The sequence below is a fragment of the Diabrotica virgifera genome, chromosome 6 (genome assembly GCF_917563875.1).
Source record: "Diabrotica virgifera virgifera chromosome 6, PGI_DIABVI_V3a".
In the NCBI taxonomy this organism is placed as follows: Eukaryota; Metazoa; Arthropoda; class Insecta; order Coleoptera; family Chrysomelidae; genus Diabrotica; species Diabrotica virgifera.
Genome location: NC_065448.1, coordinates 234,404,363 through 234,432,242, shown reverse-complemented (window position 1 = coordinate 234,432,242; position 27,880 = coordinate 234,404,363). Strand labels below are relative to the sequence as shown.

At 33.3% G+C, this 27,880-nt stretch overlaps 4 protein-coding genes across 7 annotated transcripts in view; 2 read left to right on the top strand and 2 right to left on the bottom strand.

Moving 5' to 3' along the window:
* The window catches only part of LOC126887310 (uncharacterized), a 137,546-nt gene that overhangs the window by 45,342 nt on the left and 64,324 nt on the right, over nt 1–27,880 (top strand). The window contains exons 2-3 of one of the 2 annotated variants that reach the window (XM_050654741.1): nt 18,410–18,816; nt 24,338–24,703. In XM_050654741.1, coding sequence (XP_050510698.1) covers nt 18,410–18,816; nt 24,338–24,703 — 773 coding nt within the window. Of the gene's footprint in view, nt 1–18,409; nt 18,847–24,337; nt 24,704–27,880 lie in introns of both variants that reach the window. The other variant, XM_050654740.1, reaches the window with a different exon arrangement.
* Nucleotides 463–15,567, top strand: LOC126887309 (uncharacterized). 3 transcript variants are annotated; one of them, XM_050654738.1, is made up of 2 exons: nt 463–8,757; nt 14,562–15,567. In XM_050654738.1, the coding sequence occupies exons 1-2, from the start codon at nt 8,139–8,141 to the stop codon at nt 15,314–15,316; spliced, it is 1,374 nt and encodes a 457-aa protein (XP_050510695.1). In that variant the 5' UTR covers nt 463–8,138; the 3' UTR covers nt 15,317–15,567. The 3 variants fall into 3 exon arrangements, with proteins under 3 accessions (XP_050510695.1, XP_050510694.1, XP_050510696.1); XM_050654737.1 differs by lacking the exon at nt 14,562–15,567 and adding an exon at nt 8,807–10,419; XM_050654739.1 differs by lacking the exon at nt 463–8,757 and adding an exon at nt 12,400–14,512.
* On the bottom strand, nt 9,948–10,742 carry LOC126887313 (uncharacterized). Its single transcript, XM_050654744.1, has 2 exons — nt 10,265–10,742; nt 9,948–10,213 (listed from the first exon to the last, which is right to left on the bottom strand). The coding sequence occupies exons 1-2, from the start codon at nt 10,545–10,547 to the stop codon at nt 10,044–10,046; spliced, it is 453 nt and encodes a 150-aa protein (XP_050510701.1). The 5' UTR covers nt 10,548–10,742; the 3' UTR covers nt 9,948–10,043.
* Nucleotides 10,807–12,111, bottom strand: LOC126887312 (uncharacterized). Its single transcript, XM_050654743.1, has 2 exons — nt 11,991–12,111; nt 10,807–11,587 (listed from the first exon to the last, which is right to left on the bottom strand). The coding sequence occupies exons 1-2, from the start codon at nt 12,007–12,009 to the stop codon at nt 11,034–11,036; spliced, it is 573 nt and encodes a 190-aa protein (XP_050510700.1). The 5' UTR covers nt 12,010–12,111; the 3' UTR covers nt 10,807–11,033.

Below are 27,880 nucleotides of genomic sequence, written 5' to 3'. Positions count from 1 at the left end.
TGTGCAGGTATACGCAAAGACATTTCTACCCTAGCGAGCAGAGGCGTTAGCAATTTAGAAAAATATATATCAGAGCATGAACTACATGTCAAATCAACCTGCAAGTGTGAAAGAGGTGAGGAAGGTATTAGAAGGAAAAATGAAGCAAATGAAAAGAGAAGAACATTTTACAAAAGTGAACGTGGGATGGCGATACGAAAATCATACAAGGAAAAAATGCATCAAAAACGAAAAATTATTAGTGAACTAATGAATTTAGGTTTAAATAAAAAGGCAGAACTGCAAAGAGAAACAATTTTAAAATTATTAGAATTATTATAATTTGTTAATAAATAATATGTAACATCTTGGTATTTTATTTCGTAATACAAAAAACACTTTTCGAATGTGATAACTCTTGGAATTTTATTTAGAATAGTTCAGTCCAAGCTAAACTGTATCATGTCTAATAGAGAATTGACCCATTTAATTTGTATTGAATTTTTGTCCAAGGTTGACTTAAATGTCCATCACAGGACTCCTCTGTCCAAGGTAGACTTTCCGTTTTCCATGCTTTTTATATGGGCGTCCAGGATCCTATGCTAATGGCTTTGTTTTAACGTCAATAACAATAAATAAGCATTTACAGCTCAACCAAGTTATCCCTTAGGCCGTTATGGCAATGTACCATGTATCTTCGGAACGGATAATCAGAAATCAATGTGTGACCCATCAAATTAAAGGATTTTGAATGATGAATTACGTTGCGGTGTCTGTTTTAACGCCATGTCATGTATAACGCCCTTTGGACACATTATCGTTTATTATTTGCCTGATATGTCGAATCTTATCATGTAGCACCTCAAATTACAGGGTTTTGAATGACAAATTACGTTGTGATGTCGGTTTTAACAACATGTCACATATAACGCCTTTTTGACACATTATCGTTTATTATTTCCCTGATATGTCGAATCTTATCATGTAGCACCTCAAATTACAGGGTTTTGAATGACAAATTACGTTGTGATGTCGGTTTTAACAACCTGTTATGTATAAGGCCTTTTTGACCCTCTATCTTATATTATTTACCTGATATGTTGAATCTTATCATGTAGCACCTCAAATTACAGGATTTTGAATGACAAATTACGTTAAGATGTCTGTTTTAACAACCTGTTATGTATAAGGCCTTTTTGACCCTCTATCTTATATTATTTACCTGATATGTTGAATCTTATCATGTAGCACCTCAAATTACAGGATTTTGAATGACAAATTACGTTAAGATGTCTGTTTTAACAACCTGTTATGTATAAGGCCTCTTTGGCACTCTATCATATGCTTTATGTGATTATTTATAAATTGATTCTTATATTATGGATCAGTGTATTGTTGTATGCAAACAAGGATGGATGTGTTTTTTAATGTGTGTGCTACTGCTGCGTTGCATGGCAACAGCAGATACCTTTTCCTTTTTAAGGTTTTTTTAACCGCATAAGTGAGTGGATAAATGAAAAAAGTTTTATTTTTATCATTTCTTTATCTCTTCATTCATTTTATTATACCCCATATTTCTATTGGGGGATATCAAATAGGATTAATAACCATGGCAGTTTCATGCATCTTTATGTATTGTCATTGTAAGCTACACCATCTATTATTTACAAGTACATTAAACGTGTAAGAAATAAGACAAGATATATTTTATATAAATTTATTATGGATATCTAAACATTACATTATAATTCATTAAGCCGTGATTAATACATTTGCTTTTTAAAAAAAGCCGTTCAGATTCTTCGTTGGAGCAGAACGCAGTGAATTCATTATTTTTCTTTATGTGATGTATAAGTTTGCATGCATATCCTCTTCTCCGATGATTAGGTAAAGTGTATACGTATTCTAATACTCTTGGTACATCATGTTGTCCAAGTGGATCAAAGTCACGTTTCGATAAGAGTACAAATGATGCTGGTACTCCGCTGACATAAAGGATGTAGCAGGTAACTTTTGTGTTTGTCATCCATTGATCAATAAGTATATCATCTACATTTAACTGCTTAATTTTTCTGACTGCGTTCGGACCTCTGAACAACTCAATTTTTTCCATCTTGCTTCATCGAATGATTGAATGATACTGATTTTTGCTTTATTCATTCTATCATGTATCTGTGAATTTTGAAGGAGTGGGGGAACGTCATAGTATTCTATCGTGTATCTGTGAATTTTCCATGAGTGGGGGGAACGTCATAGTATTCTACACCGAAGGTTTATATATCATATAAACGTTGTATACATTATTATGTTCCGTTTACGGAAGGATTAGAGCTAATAATAAACATAAAAACTAGATGGCAAATGTAGTCTCCTATATATTGAATAGACGATTATTTAACTATAAAAGTAAAATACCAACCTACATAATATTACCCTCCTTGCAGTAGATAAAATACAGTATGCGAATCGCAATACCATTTTTTTTTTGTTTGGTGATTTTCATGATACTACCCAACTTTCCGTAGAAAAGACTTGTACGTGAGATGTTTGCTGGTTTGGTCACAGCGTAAGAATGGTATATGTTCATTGTAGGAATGTATGCTTGGAGGGAGATCGAGGATGTTTGTTGGTCATACTGTAAGAATGGTATATGTTCATTGTAGGAATGTATGATTGAAACGAAGATACGATATAGTGCCGTTTTGGCAATGTCTTATTCACGTCACGTCATTCACGTTACGTCATTCACGGTAAAATATCACGTTAAAGAGGTACACTGTTAGGATGGTTTAAAGATAAATAGTCTATACCATTAGGGAATAGAGTGTAGCAGAGACCATTAGAGGCCATTAGAAACCATCAGGTCACGTTATTTACGTCGCGTGATTCACGTGACGTTATGCACGTCACGTTCTGTTAGGCACTGTCACGTTCTGTTAGGCACTATACGGAAAAGAAGAAGAAGAATTGGCAATTAATGTTGAACGTTGACAGAAGAAGAATTGACAGTTGCCATCTGTGTCGCCACCGCTTTCATTTGATATCCCATACGTCAAAATCGGATCATTAGCAAAGAAGATATGTTGTAATGCCGTTTTGGCAATGTCAATTAGTTACGTGTTGCAGCCGACAGGTGGCATGATAAGATGAAGAACTGTGATAGGATGTTTGATGGTCATACTGTAAGAATGGTATACGTTCTTCTAGATGGCTTGGGCATAGTTACATGTTGCAGCCGACAGGTGGCATGATTAGAGAACTGTGATAGACGTGGAATCCCCATTAAGTTGACAGGTCAAAATATCTCCAATAGCAACAAATATATTACAGTTTTGGCAGTGTTGCCATGTTTCTCCTTTCCTTCAACGGCTGTTACGCTAAAATCAATAGCAACGAAGATCTAGTGTCGTTTTGGCATTGCTGACATCTTTGTTTTTATGTTAACATATTCAATATCCCCTCTTTTTCCCAACGAGACCATATTCACACGAATTGGACCAATAGACACGAAGATATGATATAGTGCCGTTTTTGTCATTGCTGACATCTTTGTTTATATGGTAACATGCCTTCCTCTTTCCAACAATATATGATCAGTCAGGTCGGAGACATGCTCTAATGCTCTTTTGCTAATGTCTTTGTGATTGCTCCTCTTTCGTTTAATGTCTTACATGTAATAAACGAACCAATAACAGCGCAGATGGCAGATAGGTGCTTCATGGATAAGTGTCTTATTTGGCTTTCTGACTACACCCTGTATATTTTGCGATAAACGAAATAAAGAGGAGGCCATCTTGGAAGGCGAGGGTTTGTGACGTAGGTGGGCCTGGCTGTGTTCCCATTGGTCGGTGCCTGATCATTGGTCGGTGATTGGGGCTAAGTTCTCATTGGTCGCTGGACTTTGATCTCATTGGTCTATGGGCGATGCTGTGGGTGGGCGAGGCTTCCTTCTCATTGGTCGGTGGGCGGGGCTAATTACTCATTGGCCCGGCGGGCGTGGCTTTGTGGTGGGCGTGGCTTTGTGGTGGGCGTGGCTTTGTGGTGGGCGTGGCTTTGTGGTGGGCGTGGCGTGGGGGCGTGGCAGATAAAAATTTTCCCACGCTGTCAAAATTTTCCCACGCCCAACCGGCCCACACTCTACTAATGGAACATAACAACTTAGAACGGGATCCTACAACATTCATAAGAAATAATACGAGGAAAATAACAATACCATATATAAAAGGACTATCCGAGAAACTTAAAACAATAAGAAATAAATTCAACATTTCAAGAACATTCAAAACAACAAACATATTGAGATCTATTCTACCTAAAACTAAACCTAACAATGAACAAGAAATAACAAAGAATTGCATTTATAAAATACCTTGTGAATGCGAACAATTTTATTTAGGTGAAACATCAAGACCATTAAACGTTAGAATAAGTGAACATCAGTCTTATATTAAAAATAGAGAATTTGATAGATCTTAAATATGTCAACAAGCATGGGATAATGAACATAGAGTTCAGTGGAGAGACTCAAGTATAGTCCTGAAAGAATCAGATAGTAAAAAGAGAAAAATCAAAGAAGCGGCTCTAATTATGCTAAATGAAACCAATTGTGTTGCAAATTCCTCGGTAGAATGCAGTAGGATGTGGTTACCCATACTGAAAGAGGAAGTCAATAGAAAGAAAATACCACGATTAGTAAGTCAATAACATATCGAGTTAGTACAAATTTTATATTTTAGTATTACTTATTGTATATCTATGTATTATTAATATTATTTATAATTTAAACATTAAAGTCAGAATTTGGTATTAGTTTTTTGAAGGTAAATTAAATGTAAGACCAAATTCTTACGATGTCGGGATAGTATCACGAGGTTTTTTCCTGGTTTTCCCTCGTGATTTACTATGGAATCTCTAACGCGAGAATTTTACTGTCATCGTTGCATTTGGTTGTCTTTTTAAAGACAGATCACATGCTATGATTTTTTTGCGACGGATATTTTTGAGTTGGGATTGATTTCATGTAATTGAATGAACTATCTTTTAGTAAAGTCGTCCCAGGAACGCAACTCATAAATATTGGCGATATCATTTTAAAGTCTTCTACTTTAAGATGTATAATATACGTCTGAATTGCCAATATAAATGAGTCAGATTAAATAAATTATTAGAAGAATTTTTTTACTTAGCAACAACATTTTTGTTTATTTTAGTAGTATTTTGTATTTTGACAAAGAAACCCGATTTGGGCTTCGAAACGTTAATAAAATCATTTTTTTAGTAAAATTGTGGCTTATTTCCCATAAAAAATACGTAATTGTAAATATTCCACAAGCAAATAGCTTCAGAACAACATTTAAATAGTGATTCTAGAGATATTTAGCAGATTGCAGAAAGTTGAACAGATTATAAACAAAGATCCTATATTTTGTGATCCATTTTAAAGGAGGCATACACCCATAATACCAATGCATACTGCCGATAATATCATAATGGTTCCGAATCCATAACTTTGACTAAACATTCTACAAATAAATTAAGAATACCCCAAAGAAAAATGAAAAAGCAATATTGGGAATAACAAGAAGGACTGAAGAGATATGGTACCAACTAGGATAGTGAGAGAGAGAGGACTAAAGTGGCAGATTTAAAAATCATTAGTAATATAAAAACATTGATAATATGTTAACACAAATAAGAGCTGAATTGCAGCAATGAAAATTTCACAGAAGATTTTATAATATGTACATAAAAAACGTAAAAGACAACATACTGACAAACGATGGACACGAGTTTCACAGCTTTAATGTTTAATTTTTCTTAACAGGACATGCTAAACTTTTAAACTCTTCCAACGCTTCAAGTTCCGGACTAAATCCTTACTGTATGTTCGAGATCGTATGAAAACTTTATTATTAGACTTTTATAGTATTAGGTATTTCCGTCAACCTAGTCTAAAGCAATAATACTGCTTCTTCTTAAACCATTAACCAATAACCAGATTATTTCTCGAGATATTAAACCGTTTCCATAATTATTTTTCTAGAATATTAAAATAAATCATTTTTTCAAATTAACGCCATCTATCAACAATTTGAAAAAATGTTCCATATAAAAGTTTTTATTTTATTTTTTATAAGGAATTAAAATCTGCAATAAAAAATGGGGGTTTCTATTTCAAAGTGGCCCCCTCCCCGCTCTAGGGCTCTACGGGGTCGTGTTTAGTGTCATTCGATAAATTTTTGAAACATATTGAACACGTTTTGCAATCTTTTGATCCGATGTTTAATTCGCGAAATATTCAAACTTCTTGCTTCTTTTATCGCACCCTGTATGTCTGAAACCTCTTTTAGTGATACACAGTGAATTGTTATTCCGTGTATAATTCATATGTAAACAAACGAATAAAAAATAAATTATTCAACTTACTCAACCATTGTATAAAAATTTGAGAAATTCAAAGAAAAAAAAGTATACAAATAAACAAAAAACTGTTCCATTGTCAACCTCATAATCACCTTGTATAACGAAACAATAGAGTATAACAGATAATTAAGTCAAATGACTAATTATTCAATTAAATTGTGAAAATCCCTTAACTTATTTCCATAAATTGAGTCATCTCGTTTTCGTCTCGTACATTCTAGAATAATACCATTACCGTTTTATTAGAAGATGGTGGATTTTTTAATAATCCGCATTGCTAAAGGGTATTTTATGTCGGTTTTTATTAAGATTGAGAAATATTATCTTTTTATAAGATTTAACAGGATAGCCAATCTAAAAATTATAAAAATTCAGTCAATTTTTTGAAATAAAAATAGCACCCCCAACAGGTAAAAGAAGAAAGGACATCTGTATACTGTAGTATATGTACATAGGGGGGAGAATGGGGGAATGGGAACCACTTAACTATATTCTTTAATAAAAAACAAATTTTAGGTTATATAAAAAATCGGTCCAGTTTAAGAGCTAGTTTAAAATGTTAATTATCCTTCGCTATTATTATTGCGTCAATTTATTTAGTTATGTTAAAGTTATTATGAAATTACTAAAAATAGTGAATGGCTCCAATTGTCCCAATAGGCCGACTAATAGGATCCACAATTTATTTTAAGTTTTATCTGTATTAAATTTTTAATTTTCATAACAAAATTAGTAATAAATTGTTTTCAACTCATTTTGTTTAAACAAAAGTCACAGAGATAATCTTTAGCTGTGTCAACCCAAGAACAATCTGCACCCAACAAACATATAATAGCTGGTCAAGCTAAATACTGAGTACTGCAGCTGATTAGTAGTCGCATAAAAGTGACAAAGGCTGTTTAACCTATTTTGCTGTTTAATATGTCGAACAAACACTGCTTCAGATTATTTGTAAGCCCTTTTGCAGCCAATTGACTTAAGCTGAATATTAGACTGGAGAAGCGCTATTTAAGGCACTTTGTATTATAGTATTCAGCATATCTTATTCAGCTGAATGCTAAGCTGAAATAGCGCTGCTGCAGAATGTTTGTCTACTTTTGATCAACAATGTAAAAAAAACTGAACAAGAGGCTGGGGAAGCGCTATTTAAGTCAGTTCATAATACATTATTCAACCTTCTCTATTCAGTTATATTCTGGGCTGAAATAGTGCTTGTCCAGAACTTTTGTAAGTACTTTTAATCAGCAACTTTATAAAAGCTGATATAAAGCTGAAAAGGAGCTTTAATTTAATTAAATCGTTCATATTCGTTGCAAAAGGTGTATACTTAAGTTCGATGAAAAATGGCTTCTGCAGCTGATGATTATTAAGTATTATACAATTGCTTATATTTGCTATATAATTTTAATTATTTAGATAAAAGATATACACTGTGCTTTACTTAATATTTAAAAAATATGGATAAAAAATCAATTCAAAATTTAAAAAAAATAAAAAAATCTGGCCATTATTACCGAAAATTAAAGGTAAACCGTTCAAATTATGAAGAGTTTTTAAAAAATCTATATGCACCAAGTAGTGTTTCTTCTCATTCAAAAGCTAACGACACAGCATCAGGATCAGGTAATTTTGTTTTAATTTTGTGAGTATATTTTAAATAAAAAATAATTTGTTACATAGGTTCTAAAGAACAGGAGTGTATTTCTAGCACATCAAGTGATCTTGACGATAATCTAATGGAAACCAGTGAAACATCAGATGATGGTGACCAGTTTATTGATGAAGACATTTTTAAAACAGAAGATACTGAAACGCAATTATTGCCTTGTTCAAGTACCGAATTAGGAAATTGGGCAATCCGACATAATATTACACATGCAGCTCTAAAAGATCTCCTACAAATAATCAAGAGACAGTATGATTCTAGTTTATTTATCGATGCTAGAACATTATTAAAAACGCCAAAAAATACGAAAAAAAGTTGTAAAGTTATACAGGGTGGAGAATATTGGCATCAAGGTCTTGACGTTTGTCTAACGAACACTTTTAAAAACTTGTCAAAAGACATGTTAATACAGCTCAATGTAAATATAGATGGGTTGCCAATATATAAAAGTTCCAAACGTCAGTTTTGGCCAATTTTATGTAGCATATATGAAATGCCTGATATACAACCTATGATTGTTGGCATTTTCCATGGAAATAACAAGCCTCTAGATATAAATGAATTTTTGGAGCCTTTTGTTGAGGATGTTAAGCGGCTGCAATCAAATGGACTCTGTGTTAATGGGCATATGATTCACATAAAAATTAGATGCTTTATCTGCGATTCACCTGCACGGGCATTTATTAAAGGTATCTGTTTTTTTTAATTATTGCTTAAATTGACTAGTTTATTTTACAGGTGTAGTCAATTTCAATGGGATTAATGGATGCCTTAAATGCACTACTGAAGGCGAATATTCTTATCTTTCTCGAACTGTTGTATTTCCTGATATAAAATGTCCTCTTAGAACTGATGCAAAATTCAGAAGTAAACATTATGGTAAGCACCATAAAGGGCAAGAGTCACCAATTTTGAAAATTTCCGAAGTTGACATGGTGCAGGATTTTATAGTAGCAGATGAACTACATCTTTTAGAGCTAGGTGTGATGAAGCGTTGTCTAACAGGATGGAAAGATGGTTCTATGGGTTTCTCAAGTAAGCTATGTGCTCGTGATATTGAGAGGATCTCCAAACATTTAATATCTGTGAAACTTCCATCTGAAATTCATCGTTCCACAAGAGGATTAGATTGCCTGGCATACTGGAAAGGAGTAGAATGGCGCAATTTTCTTAATTATATTGGAATTGTTATTTTAAAAGATGTGTTGAACACTGACGTTTATAAACATTTTTTACTTCTTTTTGTTGCTGTTAGAATATGTTCTTCTGACATGTATGCTGAAAATCGTTCGGTTGCCCAATTAATGTTTGAAAAATATATAGATGATTTTAAGATTATTTATGGCGTACAATTTATTACAAGCAACATTCATAACTTAGAACATGTGGTTGATGATGTTAATAGATTTGGACAACTTTTTACAATATCTACGTACCCATTTGAGAATACATTATTTCAACTAAAAAAATTATTGCGCCAAGGAAATAACAGTTTGCAGCAAATTGTTAATAGAATTGGCGAAAGAAATTTAATATTGAGCAATGATACAAAAAAGACAAGTTTACAGCCAGAAATTAAGAAAAGGGGGAATGTTATCAAGTGCTACATTTATTCTCATAATTTTTGTTTAAGTAATGTTTTCAAAAATTCATGGTTTTTAACAAATGACAATGACATTGTTCAAATGAATTCTGCATCAGAAAAAGGTGGTAAAATATTCATACATGGAAAATCTGTTAAGAAAAAAGAAGATTTCTTTAGTTATCCCATTCGATCATCAAATTTACACATATATATTTGCAACATTACAAATTTAAATAATATGAAACTTTATTTGCTAGAGAATGTTGTTTGTAAAATGGTTGTTATAAAATACAATGAAAGTAAAATTGTTTTTATTCCTCTTCTACACACTATTAAAAATAAACAAAACTTGAATGTAAATTAAAAAGTTTTTTTAATAAAAATGTTCTTTTAGTCCGTGTCTGTATCATTATTATCTTCCTCTTCAACCTCGTCATGTTCTTTTATAGCATCTTCACCGTCAGCTTCATATTTTTCCATACCATATTCATCGTTATCTTCATCATATTCTTTTTCTTCATTAAATGATTGCTCATTTTCATAAAAAATTTCATTTTCGCCTGAAATAATAATTTTTATGTTATACATTTTTTTAATATAGGTACCTTTACCTTGTCTTTGAGCAACACCTTTTCTGTTTCCACTTAAACGTTGTTTTTTAACCATTGATTTTTTTCTTCTATGTATTGAAGATTGGCGGATGCCTCCAGTTAAACTACGCTTCTTTGCATTTCTTGTAATTCCAATTATAAATTTTTTCAACAAAGCCTTCGAAAAATCTTTATTGGAACTTTGGACTATTGTAAAAAACACTTCTAAAATATTTTTGCAATTTTTAATACAACATTTTTCAGTGTTGCTTCTACTTCCTCCCGTCCACGAACACTGCACCATAAATTTTTTCTCAAAAAAATAATCTACAATACTATAGCAGGTATCCAAACCATTACTAGTATCAGGAATATTACCAATAATTTTTTTAAAATAATTTCTCTAGAAAACAGTATCAACATTAAATTTAAAAGATTAAATGAAAACTGAAATAATATAACTTACTACTTTCTTTTCATAATTTGGATCTTTGAGATTTTCCTCTAATTGACTTAACTCCTGTGAGTTTGAAACGGCATGAAATTCAAATTGAATATTGTCATCATCCTGATGATTGTTTTTAAAATTCTGCATTGCTGACAATAATTTGGCATCAAAATCTGATTTAATTGCCGCAACTGCCTTCACCAACATATCTTTTACGCTCTCTGTTATATCATTTTTAAACTGATTAAATTTTTGCTCAATGTCATTCAACTTGTTAATAATGTCGTTTTTACTTTCTTCTCCAATCAAAGGCTTATAATTAAGGGTGCAAAAAAAAAGTAATTAAAGTAATAATTTTAAATGTTTCCAATAAAAACTTACCTGTTCGATGACATTTAAAAACTGCGCATTTGCAATTGCTTCAGGAGAAATAATTGCCTCATCCGAAAAATTGGTTTCCAAAATTATATTTTCGCTTTCAACAACAGGCTCAGGAGTTTCTTCCGGTATGATTGGTTGAAACGAACAAAATTTTGACGATGATGATGCAAACAGAGTTTCAAAATTTTGTTGACTAGTGACCTTTTTTGTGTTTCTTACTTTATTTTTTTCTTTCATTTCTCCTAAAACCTCGGAATCAGTTGAAGACGTTGCCGAACCTCCCGACATTTCTAAAAGTTCAGTTTCAGCTGCAATGCGATTTTTATAATAATTTCTTTTGATGCGACATATTATTTTATTCCACGTAATGTCTGGAGTAGAATTGACATCCTTTATCAGATTTTTCACGTTTTTTGGTGGCCAAAATAAAATTTTGTTTTTTATCCACTTGTGTGGAACAACAGTTAAGACCGACCTTCCAGCTTCTATCGTCTCAACGATTTTAAAATGGGGTTCTGTAATAAATTAAACTAATTAAAATTTCACATATTAACTACAATATTACACATGTACATAAGTAGAAAAAAAGAAGTTTTAAATTTCATCCAATGCATAGGCAACTCATATTACGTTCTTATAATAATAAAAGTATACTTTTTATTTACCCATTATTTTAATTAGAAGATTTGTAACTTATTAGTAGTTTGTTAATATCAGTCTCCTTATATAAATAAATATATCCCAGGTTTATTCTAATTATTTAAGACCAAAATATTTCATAATTTAATAAGTTTAATACTAAATGTAAAAAAATAATTAACCTAACTTTTTTTAAATGTATAATATTGATAATTATTAATATCCATTTTTACAAACACTTTGTATACTTAAAGAATAAATAATAAACAACGTACTTACCTGGATTACACCTATTCATTTTGACTTAAAACTTACGCAAAAATCACTATAAAAATAGGAAAAACAAATAAATTTTGATCTCCGTTTACAGACAAGACAGTATTTTCGCGGTAAATCCCAGGAGTGTTTTGTTCTGCTAATAATCAATCTCAATTCAGCTAAAATTTAGTGAATGTGGCGTTGTTTACTTTTGCAGAAAGTATTCAGAAGTTATTCAACTAAAATTCCGATAATTATTTTCAGCTTTTGTTCGACAAATAAACAGCGCTTCTTCAAATTTATTTCAGCTGTTGTTCAGCTTCCAAAGCATTTCATTTATACAATAAAATACACATTTTTGGTAAGTGCCAGATTAGCTCAGTGGGATAGGCAGTGATATATGGATCGAGAGGTAGCAGGTTCAAATCGCACAGAAGACACTATAAAATAAAAAAAGTAAGTATTACGATTTTAAATAAAATAATAAAATAAGTGTGAAATTGAAGTTAAAAGAAAGCTAATGTCGATAATAAATCGTAATAAATATATAAAAAAAAAACATTTTTGTTTTATTTATAAAAAGCTGAAGAAGAGTTGAAAAATAGACTGTATAATATCTGCAAAAGCTACTTTTCAGCAAGGAAACAAATTATATAACACGTGAAAATTGGTCAAAAGCAGCTGAACAAAGGCTGAAAGTAAAGCTGTTTAGAAACTGAATAAGTATTTCTTCATTTTGCAGAAGTGGTACAGTAGCAATATGAATAGCCATATAAAAGTTGAAGAAGCGCTAATAAATGCTACTTTATTCAGCTTTAAGCTGATTATCTTCTCCTTTTTCGCCTGTTTAGAATCTGAACAGATGCATAAACAAACTAATCGACTACCTTTGTTCAACATGCAAGCTTCTAAAATTAGCTGATGAAACGTTAAATCAACTTAAAATGTTTGTTGGGCATGTACCCATCGACCACAAGCTGTACAGCGATACCACAGTTCTCCCAACAAACATATAATAGCTGGTCAAGCTAAATACTGAGTACTGCAGCTGATTAGTAGTCGCATAAAAGTGACAAAGGCTGTTTAAGCTATTTTGCTGTTTAATATGTCGAACAAACACTGCTTCAGGTTATTTGTAAGCCCTTTTGCAGCCAATTGACTTAAGCTGAATATTAGACTGGAGAAGCGCTATTTAAGGCACTTTGTATTATAGTATTCAGCATTTCTTATTCAGCTGAATGCTAAGCTGAACTAGCGCTGCTGCAGAATTTTTGTCTACTTTTGATCAATAATGTAAAAAAAACTGAACAAGAGGCTGGGGAAGCGCTATTTAAGTCAGTTCATAATACATTATTCAACCTTCTCTATTCAGTTATATTCTGGGCTGAAATAGTGCTTGTCCAGAACTTTTGTAAGTACTTTTAATCAGCAACTTTATAAAAGCTGATATAAAGCTGAAAAGGAGCTTAATTTAATTAAATCGTTCATATTCGTTGCAAAAGGTGTATACTTAAGTTCGATGAAAAATGGCTTCTGCAGCTGATGATTATTAAGTATTATACAGTTGCTTATATTTGCTATATAATTTTAATTATTTAGATAAAAGATATACACTGTGCTTTACTTAATATTTAAAAAATATGGATAAAAAATCAATTCAAAATTTAAAAAAAATAAAAAAATCTGGCCATTATTACCGAAAATTAAAGGTAAACCGTTCAAATTATGAAGAGTTTTTAAAAAATCTATATGCACCAAGTAGTGTTTCTTCTCATTCAAAAGCTAACGACACAGCATCAGGATCAGGTAATTTTGTTTTAATTTTGTGAGTATATTTTAAATAAAAAATAATTTGTTACATAGGTTCTAAAGAACAGGAGTGTATTTCTAGCACATCAAGTGATCTTGACGATAATCTAATGAAAACCAGTGAAACATCAGATGATGGTGACCAGTTTATTGATGAAGACATTTTTAAAACAGAAGATACTGAAACGCAATTATTGCCTTGTTTAAGTACCGAATTAGGAAATTGGGCAATCCGACATAATATTACACATGCAGCTCTAAAAGATCTCCTACAAATAATCAAGAGACAGTATGATTCTAGTTTATTTATCGATGCTAGAACATTATTAAAAATGCCACAAAATACGAAAAAAAGTTGTAAAGTTATACAGGGTGGAGAATATTATTGGCATCAAGGTCTTGACGTTTGTCTAACGAACACTTTTAAAAACTTGTCAAAAGACATGTTAATACAGCTCAATGTAAATATAGATGGGTTGCCAATATAAAAAAAAGTTCCAAACGTCAGTTTTGGCCAATTTTATGTAGCATATATGAAATGCCTGATATACAACCTATGATTGTTGGCATTTTCCATGGAAATAACAAGCCTCTAGATATAAAGGAATTTTTGGAGCCTTTTGTTGAGGATGTTAAGCGGCTGCAATCAAATGGACTCTGTGTTAATGGGCATATGATTCACATAAAAATTAGATGCTTTATCTGCGATTCACCTGCACGGGCATTTATTAAAGGTATCTGTTTTTTTTAATTATTGCTTAAATTGACTAGTTTATTTTACAGGTGTAGTCAATTTCAATGGGATTAATGGATGCCTTAAATGCACTACTGAAGGCGAATATTCTTATCTTTCTCGAACTGTTGTATTTCCTGATATAAAATGTCCTCTTAGAACTGATGCAAAATTCAGAAGTAAACATTATGGTAAGCACCATAAAGGGCAAGAGTCACCAATTTTGAAAATTTCCGAAGTTGACATGGTGCAGGATTTTATAGTAGCAGATGAACTACATCTTTTAGAGCTAGGTGTGATGAAGCGTTGTCTAACAGGATGGAAAGATGGTTCTATGGGTTTCTCAAGTAAGCTATGTGCTCGTGATATTGAGAGGATCTCCAAACATTTAATATCTGTGAAACTTCCATCTGAAATTCATCGTTCCACAAGAGGATTAGATTGCCTGGCATACTGGAAAGGAGTAGAATGGCGCAATTTTCTTAATTATATTGGAATTGTTATTTTAAAAGATGTGTTGAACACTGACGTTTATAAACATTTTTTACTTCTTTTTGTTGCTGTTAGAATATGTTCTTCTGACATGTATGCTGAAAATCGTTCGGTTGCCCAATTAATGTTTGAAAAATATATAGATGATTTTAAGATTATTTATGGCGTACAATTTATTACAAGCAACATTTATAACTTAGAACATGTGGTTGATGATGTTAATATATTTGGACAACTTTTTACAATATCTACGTACCATTTTGAGAATACATTATTTCAACTAAAAAAATTATTGCGCCGAGGAAATATATAACAGTTTGCATCAAATTGTTAATAGAATTGGCGAAAGAAGTTTAATATTGAGCAATGATACAAAAAAGACAAGTTTACAGCCAGAAATTAAGAAAAGGGGGAATGTTATCAAGTGCTACATTTATTCTCATAATTTTTGTTTAAATGTATAAATGTTTTTTTAAATGTATAATATTGATAATTATTAATATCCATTTTTACAAACACTTTATATACTTAAAGAATAAATAATAAACAACGTACTTACCTGGATTACAATTATTCATTTTGACTTAAAACTTACGCAAAAATCACTATAAAAATAGGAAAAACAAATAAATTTTGATCTCCGTTTACAGACAAGACAGTATTTTCGCGGTAAATCCCAGGAGTGTTTTGTTCTGCTAATAATCAATCTCAATTCAGCTAAAATTTAGTGAATGTGGCGTTGTTTACTTTTGTAGCAAGTATTCAGAAGTTATTCAACTAAAATTCCGATAATTATTTTCAGCTTTTGTTCGACAAATAAACAGCGCTTCTTCAAATTTATTTCAGCTGTTGTTCAGCTTCCAAAGCTTTTCATTTATACAATAAAATACACATTTTTGGTAAGTGCCAGATTAGCTCAGTGGGATAGGCAGTGATATATGGATCGAAAGGTAGCAGGTTCAAATCGCACAGAAGACACTATAAAATAAAAAAAGTAAGTATTACGATTTTAAATAAAATAATAAAATAAGTGTGAAATTGAAGTTAAAAGAAAGCTAATGTCGATAATAAATCGTAAAAAATATATAAAAAAAAACATTTTTGTTTTATTTATAAAAAGCTGAAGAAGAGTTGAAAAATAGACTGTATAATATCTGCAAAAGCTACTTTTCAGCAAGGAAACAAATTATATAACACGAGAAAATTGGTCAAAAGCAGCTGAACAAAGGCTGAAAGTAAAGCTGTTTAGAAACTGAATAAGTATTTCTTCATTTTGCAGAAGTGGTACAGTAGCAATATGAATAGCCATATAAAAGTTGAAGAAGCGCTTATAAATGCTACTTTATTCAGCTTTAAGCTGATTATCTCCTCCTTTTTCGCCTGTTTAGAAACTGAACAGATGCATAAACAAATTAATCGACTACCTTTGTTCAACATGCAAGCTTCTAAAATTAGCTGATGAAACGTTAAATCAACTTAAAATGTTTGTTGGGCTGCCACTTTTCAAAAATCATAGCGGATAAAACATAAATCTGTTTCATCTTCATTATCCGAGTTATCATCACAAATCTCTTTATCACTGACATTTTCTTCATCCGACGAGTCTTCAAAAACTTGACGTTTTACCCAGTGGTGTCATGGCAAAATTAGCAGTGTGGGAACGCAGTGCCGGAACACACTGCTAATTTTTGTTTACAAAACCTAAATTCTCTATTATTTTTTTTCTTTTCTTAACCAGTGCGGGAACGGCGTTCCCACGCGTTCCCACACCATGACACCACTGGTTTTACCCTTGATCGTTTATCGGTTTTATTTGCGGGTTTTTTGGCTTTCTTGTTTGTGTTTAAACTTTTGTTTTTTTCGTTTGTGTTTTTACTTTTGTTTTTTTCGTTTGTGTTTTTATTTTTGTTTGTTCGGTATTTTCTTGTTCTTTTTTATCCTGCTTCTTTTGTTCTTTTTTTCCAATTTTCTTTTCATTGGTGTTACTGTAAGAATTTCAGAATGTTGTTTCGCTCTCGCCCTTTTCTTTGCAGGCACATATGCGCTTTGCAGGCGCATAAGAATATCTTTGTAAATCTCCTAAACTCAAAGAACCTTTTACAGTGTGCCTTTTTCGGTTTCTCGGCATCTGTAATAAAAAAAATATATATTTTGAAAGTTATCGGGCAATCGGAGTGACTAATGGGGTAATGGGAGCCACTAAACGCCTAATGGTTCCCATTACCCGTTTTGTTTAGAAAATTTTAACCTATGAAAAAATTACCAAAACCAGGTGATTAAACAAACAAATCACATGCAGTTATTCTTAGGTAGTTAAGTTTAGTTTGTATGAAATAGTTTTTAAGAAAAACATATTGGGACCAACTTACCGTAAATTGTGTAAACCACACGTGTATTATAACGATTACTGTAAAAAGTCTACTATGCTCACACAAGAATCAAACAACACTGAATAAACATCTGCAACCATGTCGCTGCTAGTGATGTTGAAAAAGTAACTATTCGTTACAAAGTACTCGTTACTTATGAATACCGAAAGTAACGATTACTATACAGAGGGACAAATCGTTACTTTGAATACTCTGATTACTTCGTTACTTCGTACCAATCGTATCAGAGCTAGTAACGACTATTTTATCTACTTTGATTACTGAGGATTACTTCGTTACTTCACACCAATCGCATTAGAGCGAGTAACGACTATTGTACCTAATTTGATTACTCTGATTACTTAGTAACAATCGTAACAGAGCGAGTAACGAATATTGTATCTACTTTGACTACTTTGATTACTCTGATTACTTCGTACTTCGTAAAGATCGTTATTATATCGGAATACCTATACAAAATACCTACCTACTGAGAAATCCGATTCTCGATATGATTACCGGTACTCAAATACAAGAGTAACAGAAGTAATCATAGTAATCAAATCATTTTTATTCCTTAAACAGATTGGTGAAGGTCGTTGTTATACCGGAATACCTATACAAAATACCTACCTACTGAGAAATCCGATTCTAGATATGATTACCGGTACTCAAATACAAAAGTAACAAAAGTAATCATAGTAATCAAAGTAACGAATACTGTAAATGATTACTTTATACAAAAGTAACGATTTGTAACGAATACTCGAAAGTAACAATAATCAACATCACTAGTCGCTGCTTCTCTGCATTGTCGGTAACGTGTCGCCAGTGTCAGCAAGTATTTAAAAGCGCGTAATTTAAATAAAACTGGGTGGCTCTCATTACCTGATGGCTCCCATTCCCCCATTCTCCCCTACTGTATGAAGACAACTTAAAAAAGATCTTAAATGTGAAAATAATTTAAAACTAATATATTTAATTTGTAGACTTTGTAAATCTAAATAATTTATTAAATTTATTCTACCTTGTTTCAGAGTATACACCTTCCAACAGTACTACTAGTACTAGTTGCCGCCTTACACAACGGCCATTCAGCCACCCTCACAGACGTCCTTCTCTCGGACGAATCAAACAAACCCCAAGAAATCTCTTCCGATGAATTCATCCCCCCTCTTCGACTATCCAGAGACGTCAAGTACCCAAGGTACGCAGCCGACAATACTGATAAAGACCTGAAACCAGAAGACTCACCAGATCGGGACCGGGATAGCGGCAGCGCTCCTCCTGGAAAACGATGCATCAGTTGTTTCGCCAGCTACCCCCAGTACTCCAATAATCCTTCCTACGATAGGAACAGGTACTACTACGACGACAGGAGTCGAGATAGGGATTATGATCGGTACGATGATCGGGATCGGGATCGGTACAACGAGAGAGATAGGTACTACTATAGAGACCCTTATTATGACAGGTATTTTCTTTTTATATACGATGTATCCCAAAAGTATGATAAATCAAAAAATATCAAAAACTGGATGGTATAATAAAAAAGAGCTTTTAAAGATAATTGTAAGCGTTTCTAGTAGAAAAATAATAAGATTTTACTTTTTTAGCTACATTATTTAATTTTTTTTATTGGTCTAATTGTTGTTTTAATTGTCTGATGTTAATACAAATATTAATAAATGAGAAAATTTGGAAACATGTATTAAAACATAAAATATGTAAACATATATAAAAAAAATAAAAGAGAAAAACTTATTCTTCTTCTTTAAGTTTCATCTTCTATCGAAGGTTGGAAATCATCATGGCAATGAGGACCATGTTGACTGCAGCTCTAACTAGCTCTGCACTACTGCATTCGAATCATTCCCGTAAGTTCTTAAGCCAGGATGTTCTTCGTCTTTTGACATTTCACTTTCCTCGGATTTTGCCTTGCATAATTGCATAATACTAATAATAATGACTATTTTTGCACTCTCATCACATGTTCCAAGTACTAAAATTTTCGTCTCTTGATAGTTAGTACTATTTCCGGTTGATTTCCTATCCTTCTAGTTACTTCCACGTTCGACATTCTTTGAATTTATGATATTCGTAGGATTCTTCTGTAACACCAAAATTCAAAGCCGTCCAACTTATTTAAATGCACTTGTTTCAATGTTCACGCTTCCAAGCTATAAAGAAGAGTAGAGAACACGAAACATCGAAGCATCCTTAGGCGTAGTTCTAACCTTCTATCCCGACAACAAAGAAACTTTTTAAGTTTAATGAATGATGCACGTGATATACTAATACGTGTCTTAATTTCTTTGGTTTGGTCTACATTTGATGTTATCCATGCACTAAGTATTTGTAGTTATCCACACAATAGTTAATTGAATGTTTGCGTGTGCTGATTTAGTTATGATCGTGCATTAATTTTCTTTAAATAAATTTTCAGTCCGTACTCATGACAGCGTTCATTAAGGCGTTGCATTACGTTCTGTAAATCATTGTTGTTATCCGTTATTATTACTGTATCGTCTTCAAAACGTAGGTTGTTCAAAACTTCTCCATTGATAGATATACCTTCTATTGAATCTGAGAGCGCTTCTTGAAATACCGCTTCACTGTAGACATTGAAAAGTAGTGGAGACAGCACGCAACCCTGACGGACTCCTCTCTGTATTTTGACATCTTGGGTGTCCTGGTTGTCAACTCTTATTACGAAAATATAATCTTCTTCGTCTTCTTTTTCGGGTGTTTCCTTTTCAGGAATATCTGTTATTCTTCTTTGCCACTCACTTCTATCCATCGTATCTTGTTCGCCTAAACCGTTCTCTGTGACAGAGGACTCTAATGTCCTCTGCCACAGCAGAGGTTGTCGGTTATCTTCTACCTCTTCTTCCCTCAATTTCTAACAACTCTACATTTCGTCCCATTTAGTTTTCATTCCTATACGTCTAACAAGACCAAACCATTGCAGTATGTGTCCTTGAATCGTTTGTTGAGTATCAGTTCTTCTCCTAATCAAGTCGTTACTAATCCTATCTTCTTCTCTTCTTCTTGTGCCACTCCTATCGGAGATTGGCAATCATCAAGGCTACCCTGATCTTGTTTACAGCTGACCTCAAAAGGTCATTAGCGGTGCAGCCAAACCACTCTCTCAAATTCCGCAACCATGACATTTTTCTACGGCCTCGATTCCGTTTCCTTCTATTTTTCCTTGCAATTTTGAAGTAATGCGTATTTATGACCTCTCGTCAGGTGACCCAAATATTAAAGTTTTCTTCGTTTTATCGTTAACAAAATTTCTGGGTTTTTCCTATCCTTCGTATTACTTCAAGGTTTGTGATTCTTTCAACCAAACTTATCTTCAACATTCGACGGTAGCACCACATTTCGAAACTTTCAATATTTTTTATGTTGTTCTGTTTAAGAGTCCAGGCCTCTACACCGTATAATAGCGTGTTAAATACGTAGCCTCTTAGCATTCTTAATCGTAGAGAGATGCTTATATCTCTGTTGCAGAAGAATTTTCCTCCTATCTCTTCTAGTCTTAGCCAGCATCCACCATAACATTTTTTTATTTCAGCTATCTCCATATTTTTTTCCTGAATCTGATTAATAGACCATACTTTACTGCTTTACACTTACGCAGATCTCACCAAACTTTAATCACAGAGTACTCCGCACATTCGCTTCCAGTTAAACCAAGCAGCATGTATCGTGTAGGCAATTTCTCGATCTAGTGTCCCGTTTTCCATTATGTAGGAGCGAAGGCATTTAAATTCTCCCACTGGTCCTAGTTTTTCTCTAAGTAATTCTTCAATGTCACCAACCATTCCTGTTTCTTCCAACCAAATATACTCTGTTTTCTTAGCTGTCACTATCCCTAGTGTTATTAGTCTCATTTGGCATCCCCTGTCCTTGGTCTCTCATCTAGTATTTTTCATTTAGCAAATTTTCAAAGTACTCATACCATCTTTGCTTTATTTCAACATCGTTTGTTAACACTCTTCCCATCCGCACTTTTAATCTGCCGCATGGGAGAGAAGTCTTTGGTGACTGGTCCCTTGCTTTAGTAATCCTGTATTACCTTTTCATCAAATCTACTCAGGTGTTTCCAACTCTGCATAGCTGTGCTCACATCTCTTTTTAGCCTCTTTCTTCTCTCTCTAATCGTCTTTTGCTCTTTGTCGTTACATCACTAAGTTTATTTGTGTTTAGGAGGTCCTCTACTAGATTTTTTCCTAGTACTTTCTCGCCCAGTGGCATGACAATTTTGCTGTTGGGTTCCTACCAGTCGTTTACCGTATCTTTTTCCCCAAACTCTTTCAGTACTCTCTGAAAGACTTTTGCCAAATCTTTATTCTGTAACTTTAACTACTTTCCGGTGTTCTACCTGCTTTTCTTTTCGAGTTACCTTTATCTTGGTATTCACTATAACCGGTAGGTGTTGACCAGCTAGGTACTCGTTTACTACCAAATTTATCACTTTAGAACAAAACAATGAATAATACAATGGTAAAACTTCATAAGACAATGACACATCTACTCTTATATGGATGCGGCATCTTGGTAATGATCTCTCTCTTCAATCCTGACCCACGGATGGAGTGTAGTGGTCGACGTGATGTCGTGTATTGTCCGTCTCCAAAGATCTCTGTCTCTGGTCATTTCTTTTAACTCATGCACGGGTCTTTTGCATATTCCCGTAATTTGATCAATCCATCTTGTTGGGGATCTTCCTCGTGATTTTCGGCCTTCCACCTTTACTTGTATAATGAGTAATTCCATGTTTTATGTGTTTGCTCTCATAACATGTCCAAAGTATTTTAATTGTTGGAGATGGACTTTACAGGAAAGTCGTTGGCTAACTTTAAGCTCTCTTCAAATTGAATTATTTGTTCTATGGTCGGTCTAAGGAATTCGTAGCATTCGTCTCCAACAGAACATTTCAGTGGCGTCTATCTTTCTTCTTTCCGAATTTCTCAGGGTTCAAGATTCATATCCGTAGGTCAGTATTGAGAATATTAAGCAGTTGATCAACCTCATCTTTAACGCTCTTGAAAATTGACAGTCCTTCCATATTGTGGCCATTTTTGCTGTGGCGACTTTTGATAGATCACATCTACGTTTTATTTCTTCTTTTAGTGACCCTGTGTTTGTGATTAATGATCCCAGATATAAGTATGAGCTCACAACCTCAAACCGATCAATTGTGGTTATGTGTGGATGATTGTTATGTAGTCTATCCACTATCATGATCCTTGTCTTTGACATGTTTAATTGCAGACCAAATATTTGACTTTCGTTTTCAACCAGTCGTATAAGATCAATCAGCTCTGCTTGAATATTTGCAAGAAGGTTTGTGTCATCTGCGAAACGTAGGTTGTTTATTTTATGACCATTTATTGAGATGCCTTTTTCCCATCATTCAAGTGCTCTTCTCATAATATGCTCTCCATATATATTGAATAACTGTGGAGATAGTATACATCCCTGTCTGACACCCCGTTCTGGATGAAATTCGTTTGAAAGTGTGTCAAGAACTTTAACTGATCCAGTAGTGTGTTCGTATAATTCAGTTATAAGCGAAATAAGGTGTTGAGGTACGCCTACTTCTTTTAGTATTCGCCATAAGTGTCTCCACTTGACCCTGTCGAACGCCTTACGATAATCTATAAAGCATATGTACAGTGGAATATTGAATTCACTAGATTTTTAGATTATTTGTCTTATATCCAACAGGTGTTCTCGAGTACCTCTACCTGGAATTTCTCTTCGAAGGAATGTTTTTAGTCTCTCATTGATTATATGTACAGTAGGAAAAATGAAAGAATACCCATGAACGAACATATAAAACACACTGTATTTTCCTGTCACCGTGTCACACAAAAAATTGGCCAGCGCACGTACATGTAATAATTATTGTTACATGTACTTGCACTGGACAATTTTCTTTGTGACACTGTGACAGGAAAATACAGCGTGTTTTATATGTTCGCTCATGGGTATTCTTTCATTTTTCCGACTGTAGCATTATTTTACTGGCATGTGATATAAGAGAAATAGTTCTATAATTATTGTCGCATTTGTGGAAGCTGCCTTTTTATGAATTTTTGTTATTGTAGATTTTGTCCAGTCTTCAGGTCATTGTTTAGAATGCCATATTTGGTTACAGAGTAGATCAAGTAATTTTACGCCAGTTTCTTCTGTGGCTTTAAGCATTTCTGCTGTTATCATATCTGGACCTGGTGCTTTATTATATTTGAGCTTAATGATCGCGAGTCTTATTTCATTCTCAAGTATATCAGGTTCTTCTTCTACCTCGTGAGAGATTTGGTTAACAGGTTCTTGGCGTTGATCATCTTTATATAGGTCCCTGCAATACGATCTCCATGTCTCTGCTATATCTTCTCTGTTTGTTCGAGTTCCAGTGTTGTCTTCAATGGCCTAAGTTCTGGCTTTGAAGTCTCTTGTTAAGTAGCGTACTTTTCTAAATAGATCTCTCGGCTGATTATTATGATCATGTCTCTCAATTTTTTTGCATATACTTTGATAGTACAGTTCTTTATGTGCCTTGCATCTTCGTTTTATTTCTGTATTGAGGTCTCTTAAACTAGCTTTTTCCATTTCACTATGCACACCACTTTGACAAACATTTCTTCTATTCTCAATGATTTGAAAGGTTTCATCTGATATCCAGTTTTTCCGTTTTCCATCATTGGAAATGATGCTAGAAGATAAAATAAAATTTCGAATACTCCTTTTGTATAGGTGTTACTTTTTCTTTGTTTTTAAATAATAAAAAAATGGAAAAATGTCTTCAATATTTCTAATATGAATATAAACATTTACCGAATTTTCGTATCAACAAGGTTGACACTCATCTAGTTTTTGATATTGTTTGATTTTCTGGACCTTTGCGACACATAGTATCCAGTCCTCAATATCTTATATACTTATTATTGCAGATACGACAGATACAATGACAGAGATCGGTACTACAGCAGAGGTCGCGACCGGTACGGTGACCGAGATCGGTACTACGATCCCTACGACTACGACAGATACGACCCTTACGAGAGGTACGACCGATATGGCGATCGGCAGTACGATAGGTACGACCGAGATCGGTACGACACTAGGTACTCCGACCGGGGGATAGGGTACGATAACAAAGGCTACGATTACAGGATAAACGATCCGTACAACAAGGGCAATGACGATTATAATAGAGGATATTCCGGGCGACCTGACTATGGTACTAGTGGGTACGCTAGTAAATGGAATTATGGAAGTAGCGGAGGTGGAAGGGATGATTATTACTCCAGAGATAGGTAAGTTTCAATAAATTGTCAAGTTTGTATTTGTATCGTAACGTTTGTGATATTTGTCTAGTTAGTCAACAAATGTTAACCCTATATTGCATGAATTTTAAATATGGACACTAAAAATCATTTCTCGTTTTGACATAGCTTTAGTGATAAAACTAAAAATTCTTCTAGGGTAATTTTTAAGTTGACCCCCTTTTTGGAAAATATGGAATAAGTACTGTAGCCAAAATTACACACGAAACATATAATACAATAAAAATTCAACATGTGAAAATTTTATTCTCTATGAAAATGCTTAAAACAATTCAAAGGCAATTATGTTAATTATGGAGATTTCTACCTCAGCTAACTCTTTTTAGAGGTAGTTCAGTTAATTCCAAGACAAAAAATGGTATCAAGAACGATCACAAGGAAGTTGTTCAAAGCATAACACAAAAATTTAAATAAACATTTTATTTACTAAATAGGTAGACTTGTGTCTATATTACAGCAACTCCTGCATAAGCTGGCTGAAGTCATAAAAGAATGACTAAAGAACCGAACAAAATTGGCTGCGGCATGGAAAATTGGCGATTTTTTTGCGATATCAGATCTCCTAATTACACTAGTCAACAAATAAATAAAAAAAAATTGCGACAGATGTTAAAATGGCTGTACCGTGGAGTTTAAAGCGCCCTAAATGCGAATTCAAATACTAAAATTTTCCACCACGTATAGATTTTGAGTTATCTTCTTCTTAAGGTGCCGTGCATTTCTGCGCAGGGGTCCACGCGTACATTGTCTTGTCAGGTGAAATGTTAGATTTTGAGTTATAGAATGCATTAAATATTGCTGTTTATTATAAAAATTCTTTTATACTATATACACATAAGTTCAGAACTAGCAACCAAAAATATAGTAAGTCTTTTGTACACAATTGTATGCATATCCCAATTTTCCCATAACACTATGTAGATTAACACGAACACACATTTTATCCTGCATACTAATAAACTAGGATAGCTCCTGGTTAAAGTTCCTAAATATTATAAGTTTTACTGGCTAGTAAATTTCATTTCAAAAAAATCCATTATTGTAATCTAGAACCTAGAGTTAAGCAAGCATGTCTTTGGGCAAGTGAAGGTCTCGAACTAAATCATATAATTCGGCTTGTTGGATGCAATAAGGTGCTTTTCGTCGCTTTAGTGAAAATAAGAATCATTCTTTTCTGAAACATCATCGGGTTTACTTTTATCGCCACATACTTCCAAATATTCCTCCCAATTTGCCGTGGGTCCTGGAACTGGTAAATCTTCTCCATGTAGAACCGGCTTTATTGCTGAGATAATATCTGGATATTCAATTTTATGCTTGCTTTTCTTTGAAAACACAGACACTTTTGTCATGCAGAAGTAACAGTCGTTAAAACGGTTTAGAGTTTAGAACTATATAAGTTTAAATGGGTAGGTTTACTGATTAAGGATTACTTTTGGTTTATTCTTTATTTAAATGTTAATGTGTTATTCGTAGACATTAGATATCCCAGTGTTGTCAAATTATGCACAATTTTTAGAAAAAATATTAATTTGATAACACCAATCCCCGATATATTACAAATGACTGTTTTAAAAAAAATTTAGTAAAATATTCATAAATCAAAAATCTTAACTCACTTTTTTTGAAAAAATCATAACTCAAAAATCTTACGTGTTAGGAACTTTTTATCATCATAATCATATTCAGAAAGCAAAAATTAACAAAAAACAGCATATTGCATTCCAGTCGCAAATTGGTTGTAAACTAGTGTTATTTATTAGATGGACAGCACTACATCGTGCCCCATGTTGGGCACCAAAGTGTAAAGTACCTACTAACCATTTGGATTGTACCATTTTGAAATTAACGATTGATTTAGGATCGTCAGGAGGTAAACCTTTTCCAATTGGCACAATAAGCCAATGAGGCTGCAGTGCCATCGGAGACATATGTCAGACGACCTCCAAAAAAAAACCTTTTTCCAAAATATCTCCTCTTCACCAGCACAAAGACAATCATAGAGATCCCTACTGTCGAAACTGTCGACTCCCTTTTCTTTTAGTGTCTTCCATTCGTCCTTTCTTCGGATTCTGTCAAACGACTTTTCCAGGTCGATGAAGCATACTCCATTCTTATCGGCTACTTTCTCACTTACTTGTCTTATTGTGAATATTAGGTCTTGCGTGATTCTGCTCTTCCTGAATCCACACTGTGTATCTTCCATAGGTGTTTCTATTTGGGTTGTTATCCTTGTCTATTATTCTTGCGAATATCTTACCAGGGATACTTAATATAATGATACCTCGGTAATTATTACAGTTTCTCTTATCTCCCTTTTTGCTTATTGATCTTTCTTCCAGTTCTTTGGCATTTCTGCTCTATTTATGATATCATTCATTAGTTCTTTCATGCTGTCCATTCCCTCTATTCCCATGAATTTTATCATCTCTGGGGTGATATGGTCCTTGCCTGGTACTTAACCTAATTTTACTCTTTCTATTGTTTTCTCTAATTCCTCTCTTGTCATGGATTCCACTTGTTCATTAATTTCTTGTATCTCCCCTATGTTGTCCATATGTCCATGTCTGCATTTTCATTGAAATGTTATCTCCATCTTTACATTATTTGTTTTTTTTTCTGTTCTGTTTCTTCTATAACAATCGTGTGCCAATTATTTGGGATTTTAGGATAAAAATAATAAAAATAACACAATAAACAAAAATAAAAGATCATTATATGATAAAATATTTAAAAAGAGATAAGATGAAAAGACAGAGTAATTGATAAAAAATTAGGGAAGTATAAAATAAAGAAGCTGCTACGTTATATGGGACATAACAACTTTTTGTCAGCTCACCACAAATCACTGATATACAGGGTGTTTCATTATTAATTGTCCATATAGTAACTGGAGAAACCTTAGCACAAAATACGAAGATTTAACCCAAAACACTTAAATAAAATGTGGTTCCTTACTGAGTTACAGGGTGTTTTATCTAAAAATTTAAAAACTATTTTTGCTCAGCATTTTCAAAACTATTCGACTTATCCTTTTCATACTTGGCAGAAAGTGTGACTACTATACACCCTACTAAATTATGATAAACAAACGTTTCTAGCTACTACCAGAGGCGTACGACAGGGGATAGTAAATGGTTGACCCTT